Here is an 8,224-nt window from a genome sequence, read left to right as displayed (position 1 = left end):
CCTGCTTTCAGGGCCCTTCCTCTTGCACGAATAAGCTCCAAGGGTCGCCGCCGGACCTGCTGTCATGGGTTTTCCCGCAGAACGGAAAATGCACCGGCTTAACAAAAGGATTCAGAATTCTGGTACCAATCCCACCGCTTAGAAGTCGTTAATGTATTGCTAAGAACTAGTCTAATGTTTATTGAGTTTCTCTCCACTTTCAGTGTCAGTTTTTACCTCTCTCTGAAGATACCTGGATTCTTTTGCCCTGTTTTTTTCTCTTTTAATTTTTATTTTATTATAAAAATAATTGACATGAGATCTACATAGTTAAAAGATTTTTAACTCTACAACACAGCATTGTTAACTAGGCACGATATTGTATGACGTATCTCTAGATCTTACTCATCTCACATAACTGAAACTTTATACCTGTTGATTAGCAATTCCGCATATGATCTAGGAACCCTGCTTCTGAGTATTTATCAAAAAGAATGGCTACTAAGGTCTTAAAAGGTCTTAAAGAGATATTAACACCCTATCCATTCTTATTTTGAAAAGGATATCTGATCAGTTTTGAACATCTTTTTTTTTTAATTTTTTTTAACGTTTATTTATTATTGACAGACAGAGAGACACTGAGCATGAGCAGGGGAGGGGCCGAGAGATGGAGACACACAGAATCTGAAGCAGGCTCCAGGCTCTGAGCTGTCAGCACAGAGCCCAATGTGGGGCTCGAACCCACAAACCGCGAGATGGTGACCTGAGCCGAAGTCAGATGGTTAGCTGACTGAGCCACCCAGGCGCCCCAGTTTTGAACTTCTTGATGCATATATTTTAAATACTTCCATTTAGGGCTAACCATTAAAACAGGATATAAAAAATGACATATTGAAAATGACTTTTCAATCTTCAGACATGGTAATATTAGGTAGGAATTATTTGGGGTTCAGGGCTTTCTCCATAATTCTTAAAAGTCATTCTATTTATTTTCCAGGCTATTCAATCAGTTTATAAATCCCATTCTGAATAAAGAAATCAAGTAGGAAGCAAATCAGTCAGGGGAAAAAACAAAAAACAAAAAACAAACAACTAAAATATTTACAAGCTCATGCCTTGGAGTCCTTATATTAAAATTATTTGTAGTTTATAAAATATTGCATGGGTAATAATATATCTTAAAATATTCTTTTTTAAATATTTCATTGGATATATTCATGCTAAAGAATATTATTAAATATTACATAGGACACATACTACAAATTATTTGTTGTTAATATGAAATCCATATGTAACTGGGCATTCTGTAGTTTATGTAGAAATCCTAACCTTAACAGTTTCTAGTTGATGAGACCAATATTGATTTTTTCAGATACTTTTGACTTCCTCTTCACTTGTAATATCCAAATTCCACTATCAACTCTCACAGATCAAATGGATCTATGACATATAGTCAATTCATAGGATTTAGTGCCCTAAAAAGACAATTCTACTCCAGGGAACCCCGGTTAACAAAAAGTATAATGAATTTTTGTGGTGTGTTAGAAAGAATCTGCTGTCAGTGACCATGGGAGTGTCCATGATCAGAAGCCAGGAATCATGAGAAATTACCAGCATCCAAGTGATAATCAAAATTAACAAGTCCTATCTACTCACCTTTAATAGACTGGATTTTCTTCTCCTAAATTACTCTTACTTTTCCTTTGGGCAGGGAGAATTTATGTTTCTCCTCTTCTTTGCAATGCTCCCTGAGGAAGTTACATGTAATTCATTCAGATGAAAGTGCCCAAATCATCTGAGAGATATTTTTAAGTTGCTTTGTGGTACCTACTAATTATCGAGGATATCCTACATATTCCCTAGTGAAAAAATGTAAGGGACAATTCAAGGAAAGGAACAAAACAACGTAAATGATAATGTACAGCTCCATGGAGACCTACATGATATAAATACACTCATTCAGACTCAGTGATGAAAGTAACAATGGAAAATAGTTTGACATCAGCTTTATCCCAGTAAAACTGGAATAGCTCCAAAAATCATGGATACATTTGACAATAACATCATAATTGGACAAGAATTTTTCTTGGAATTTATTATTAGAATACAAGCATATCAGTAGGCACTGGGTTAAAATACATCATTTAACCTCAGTAAGACAGATATTACTATTTCCATATTCAAAGGACACCAAACTCAGATAACTTGCCGAAAGTCACATGGCTGACAAGTAGATTTGAAATTAAAGCCTCATCTTTAAATGACTGATATACATGCCTTGACCTTTCATATGGCAAACCTGTAACCATGATTGTAATGCAATGTGTTGCCATAATGATTGCCTCAAGTATAATGTTTCCTGAGCTGAGATCCTACCAATCTTTGATTCCCACGAACTGTACTCATTAAGAGTAAAATCTATTGTCTTGTTTTCAAATTCACTAATTGCTTTTTATGCAGTATCTAGTTTGCTGTTAAAAAAAATAATGAATAAGAGATGCCTGAGTGGCTCAGTCAGTTAAGCGCCCGAAGCTTGATTTCAGCTCAGGTCATGATCTCAAAGTTTATGAGCTTGAGCCCTATGTTGGGCTCTGTACTGAGAGCCTAGTTGGGGTTCTTTCTCTCCTGCTTGAGATTCTCTCTCTCCCTCTCTCTGCCCCTCCCCTGCTTGTGGTCTCTCTCTCTCAAAATAAATAAATAAACTTAAAAAAAGAACAATAAAATGCTTATGACTGATATTACCTCCTGCCCCTAGTAACTCATTTAGGTCCTCTATCATAATTCCTGTTTCTTTTTCTAATATCCATGTTTTCCTTTAAATTCTTGCAAATATTTGCAATTGTTTTAAAGTCGTAATCTGCTATTTCTATTATCTCTGTTATTTGTAGGTCTAATACCGATGATTTATTTTTCCTGGGGTTATGGATAACATTTTCCTGTTTTTTCAACCTGCAGAGAAATATAACTTTAGATGCTAAACCTTGCAAACATTCTGCAGTTGAGTAGAGAATTTTTACATCTTTCCTTAAACAGTGTTGAGTTTTCTTTTGGCAAGGAGTTTGTTTACTTTTATTTACTTGATGTTCTACTTAATCCTGTTGAAAGTTAATATTGAGCTGTGTTAAAATGGAGTATAGTGAATCTTTTCCTCTGGGGTGAGTTCTTTTCTCTTTTGCTATCTCCATTGGAAGCCGTAGATAGTCAATAAATTTCCTCACTAAGTTTTGGCAGAATTTAAATATATCTGCTATATCCTGTGTGAATCAGTAGTTTTCATCATACAGATCCCTGATGATTTCTTTTTCCCTGGTAGTTGTTCCTGATCTGGACTTATGGGGTCTTCTCTTAATATGTGCACTTCAGAAGTCATCCAAAGTCTCAAACGTCATGTCAACATCTTAATCACTTTGCTTAGGTCTTTCTACTCCAGGATTAAGCTCCCACATTTTAGGCACCCCAGCCCTTCCTGATCTGATTTTGTCTTTTCGTTTCAATGTGACTATTGTGTTCTCCATGTGTTCCCAACCACCACCCCGTGTCAGGAACCAATAAATGTGCCCCCTTACAGATCACAGTAATGTGCTGCCAATCATCAAATATCTGAAAACATCTGTCACATGTGTGTTCTCCAATTTTCAGTGGTTTTCTGCAGCAGGCTTATTAAAATCCAGATTCCAGTTACAGAGATTGACAAAAGCGCTCAGAAAAGACATGCTACCAATTTTCCCTTATCAGTCTGATTTTTAGCATCCTCCATGATTATCTACTTTTTTTGAACAGATATCTAGATATTCTGATGTAAGTGTCTTTGGGAGGATGTTTATTCTCCAATCTTTCTTAAAACGAATATTCCATTATTTTTGATAACCCCTCATCTCTAGTTTGTACCATAATGCCTAGAGTGTATCATCCATCAGTAAACATTAGTTTGGTGAGTGTAAGCACTGACTCTAAGCCGGATTTCAAGCAGGATTTCTTCCAAATCATTCTGCATGTTAAACCAAGAATAGAGATAGGTGTCCTAACCATCAGAAATTTGCTTGTTTACTGTGTGTGCATACATTGCTTTTAAAGTAGTAACATTTGTCAGTGTCCTTACCTTGAACATCTGCATAAAGACAAAGTTTGGGGGAAGCTGGGTGGTTCAGTTGGTTGAGCAACCAACTCTTGATTTCTGTCCAGGTCATGATCTCATAGGTCATGGGATGGAGAGCCCTGGGCTCTGCCCTGACAGTGGAGAACCTGCTTGGGATTTTCTCTCTCTCTCTCTTTCTCTTCCTCTCCCCCCTCACAATAAATAAATAAACTTCAAAAAAAGAAAAAAGACAAAGTTTGTAACAAGCCTAGAAACCTCTAACTATTTACCATTTAGGTAATTCACTTTTTTTGTGAACAGATTTATCTTCAGTTATTGTTCCTATTATATGCTACTGAATTTCAAAAATCTCCCCATCTTTTTTTGATGTTTTATTAAATTATTAATAGCATTTTAGTTAATTATACATTTTAGGGAGATAGAGAAATCATGGGAAAGTGTAAATTCCCTTGAGAGACAGTGTCCTAAGTTACTGTAAAACATTCAAACTGTCATAGATCTCCTTAGAGGCCAATGTCAAGTGTGTGTATATATATAGATGTCCCTTCTGCACAAACTTGTCCTCTTAGAGGAAAAGTATTAAATATGTTAAAACTGTTCATTAGTTTGTTATTCTGCTCCTTGTACATTAATAGATAAAAGTTGCCTTCAATTATTTTACCCGGAGTTATCGTTAGATACATACTATTAGTATAATAACTCTGTATATCACATAATTATTAACGGAAACTCTTTTTCACCAATAAAAAACATGGAAAAGTACACAGAGTTTCTAAAGCTGAAAGATTAAAATATTTTTGGTAAGTTCAATTAGTTTTGTAAGCTTTTTTTCTTTTTCTTTGAATTTCCTCATAATTAGATTAGTTAGAAAATTTGTTTTAAGTCTCGTAGAATCATATGAGTGCTAAGAATATTAGAGATTATGTCATCTAACTCAACACCTTATCATTCAATTCTGCTTCAGTATCATCTTAAATTTTTCAGAGGATGGGTATCTCTGAATAAGCACTATAATTGAATTTCTAAATTCCATTTGGAAGTGCCGTGTTTTTAAGTATGCTCACGATGAAAACTGTTTACAATAGACAATCTTTCCTTGAGAAAATGTTTTTTAGTTGGTGTTCTGAAAAGAAGAAGCAGACAGTTCCATGAGAATTCTAACCAATGCAACTTTCTGCAGTGATGGAAATGTCTATAATTTCTGTTGTTCAGCATATTGACTACCAGTCACATATGGGTCTTGAGCACTTGAATGAGGACTAGTTCACATAATTTAAATTTAATTCAGTTTCACTTTATGTGTAAATATTTTCATGAAATCACACTGCATAGGATACTTGGGACGTGATAGACTAATGTTGTATTCAGTAATGAAAAGTCTGGGCTTAACATCATTGGTTGAAAGCACTCATGCACTGTGGCAAATATATTGATAGTTTGTGAGCAACATATGAGAAATTGTGAAAATTTATGGGCCAGTAATTTATCAAAGGAAATGTTAAACCATCCATTTACATTTACATTTAAATGCCATTTTAAATAAAATGAGCCAGATATTAAAAATTGGGGAAAGGTAAATTGGTTGACTAAAATATTTTTTTCATGATCTGTATTTGCCCACATCTTCCCTTAAAGAAACTCACATAGCAATTGCCTATCAATATATTGCTTATCTACCTACATATCTATCATCTATTACCTATCATCTATCTATCATCTATCTATCTATCTATCTATCTATCTATCTATCTATCATCTGTCTATCTTTTATCTACATCTATCATTTTTCTGTTATATATATCTTACTATCTTTTCTATAATTTGAGTACTTATTATACACTCAAAGCAATATTTAGCATCTTGCTTGCAATATCTCCTATTTTCTTTTCAATAGTCATGTGACGTAGATGTAATTATATGCAGTCTGAGAAAAGATAAATGAGTTTGCCAAAGTCAGTAAGTCAGTAGTGATAAGTGATTTCCTCGGTCTCAGAGTAGGTGATTTCACTGGGGGTGTCCTTCCAAGGGCTCATCAGAAGCCATCACAAGAAGCCAGGGATCCATGCACTTTGAAGAGTATCATGGCACCAGCTTGAAGGTCAACCCCTGCCTTAGATCTTGTAATTTATTTCTTTCATGTCTAAATAAGAAGAGTTGAGACCATAGCTTAAATTTAACTTTGCAAATTCTTTTCACTTGCCATCAGTGTCCCTCATTCTGGTATCACCTTTCTTTCTATTGAGGTGGGCACTATAGAAACAGACTAAAATTTTTGAGAGTCTAAATGCTTTTTCAATATTTCCTTATGGGATAGAATCATAAGTAGCCCTGAAAAAATTAAGAAACAATTTAATAAAGCTCCAGCTATTATAAATGAGTAGACTTAGATTCAGCAAAATGACTTAAAGACACAACTCTAAACATGTTTCTGTTTGTTTTTACTAAATGCCAGACTGTCCTGTTCATTCTAATACCTTTATTTTTTTTCATGTCAGACTTCAAGATAAGGAATTAACAAATGGCCGAAGAAAATTTCACAGCTGTTACTGAATTTATTCTTTTGGGATTGACAGATAATGCTGACCTGAAAATCATGCTTTTTGTGTTGTTCTTGGTGATTTATGCAATTACCTTGGCAGGGAATCTGGGCATGATTTTCTTAATCCAAATCACTCCCAAGCTCCACACACCCATGTACTTTTTCCTAAGCTGCCTTTCATTTATAGATGCCTGCTATTCATCTGTTATTGCACCAAAAATGCTGATCAACTTCTTGGTTGTGAGAGAAACCATCTCATTCTCTGCCTGCATAGTGCAGCATTTGTTTTTTGGGGTGTTTATCACCACAGAAGGCTTCTTGCTGTCATTGATGGCCTATGACCGCTATGTGGCCATTGCCAACCCTTTGCTTTACAGTGTAGTCATGTCTAAAAGGAAATGTGTAGGGCTGGTCACTGGGTCATTCGTAAGTGGAATGCTCAACTCATTGATGCACACAATAAGCTTGGGAAGACTGTCCTCTTGTGGGTCCAATGTTGTTAGCCACTTCTTCTGTGATGTTCCCCCACTGCTAAAGCTGTCGTGTTCTGATACATCCAAGAATGAGTTGCTGCTCTTAACTTTTTCTGGAGTCATTGCCATGGCTACTTTTTTGATTGTGGTCGTTTCCTACATTTTCATTTTTATCACTATCCTGCGGATCAGTTCAGCAGCCGGTAGACAGAAAGCCTTCTCCACCTGTGCCTCTCACCTGACTTCTGTGACCATATTCTACGGTACCTTAAGCTTTAGTTACATTCAGCCAAGTTCCCAGTATTCTGTGGAGCAGGAGAAGGTGGTTTCTGTGTTCTATACACTAGTGATTCCCATGTTAAACCCACTTATTTACAGTCTGAGAAACAAAGAGGTAAAGGATGCTGTGGAAAGGGCCATAGAGATGAAATATTTCCCCTGTTAATTTCAAGTCCCTGTGAATTGTACAACAGTCCACCAGTCCCTTCTTTACTTAACTAACGTTCGCATGAATTTAATTAACTGTAGTTTCTTAGTACAAACCATATATTCTACATACTCATTTTCACACGAGAAAACAAAAGTATTTTTACTCTTGCAGAAAGTGATTTAATTCATAACTGCATTTTAGAACAGATAACAAAGCTTAGCTCATGTGAGATATGTATCTGCATCAATTTTAATAAAATTAATTCAACAAAATTTATTTCATCACTTCCTAAAATTGTGTGTTTTCTGATGTTTGGAAAATGGAAAGAAAAAAATAGACATATACTGTTGGAGATATAAAGAATTAGGGGCTTGGGGCGCCTGGGTGGCGCAGTCGGTTAAGCGTCCGACTTCAGCCAGGTCACGATCTCGCGGTCCGGGAGTTCGAGCCCCGCGTCGGGCTCTGGGCTGATGGCTCAGAGCCTGGAGCCTGTTTCCGATTCTATGTCTCCCTCTCTCTCTGCCCCTCCCCCGTTCATGCTCTGTCTCTCTCTGTCCCAAAACTAAATAAAAAAAACGTTGAAAAAAAAAAGAATTAGGGGCTCTTCTAAGATACTTAAAAATTATTTGCCCAGAAAGGTAACTGCATACATTTTTTTCTCTTATTTGTAAAACTTGCATTAAATGTATTTATTTATTTATTTATTT

General features: G+C 35.8%; 1 protein-coding gene across 1 annotated transcript; it reads left to right on the top strand.

Moving 5' to 3' along the window:
* The first annotated feature begins 6,587 nt into the window (after nucleotides 1–6,587).
* LOC122482781 (olfactory receptor 1052) lies at nucleotides 6,588–7,532 on the top strand. Its single transcript, XM_043579078.1, has one exon. It carries the CDS (start codon nucleotides 6,594–6,596, stop codon nucleotides 7,530–7,532), a length of 939 nt encoding a protein of 312 aa, XP_043435013.1. The 5' UTR covers nucleotides 6,588–6,593.
* Nucleotides 7,533–8,224: the final 692 nt, after the last annotated feature.

This window comes from Prionailurus bengalensis, chromosome D1, assembly GCF_016509475.1.
Source record: "Prionailurus bengalensis isolate Pbe53 chromosome D1, Fcat_Pben_1.1_paternal_pri, whole genome shotgun sequence".
Lineage (NCBI taxonomy): Eukaryota > Metazoa > Chordata > Mammalia > Carnivora > Felidae > Prionailurus > Prionailurus bengalensis.
The sequence above is the reverse complement of the archived record's forward strand: the minus strand, read 5'-3'. Positions and strand labels throughout refer to the sequence as shown.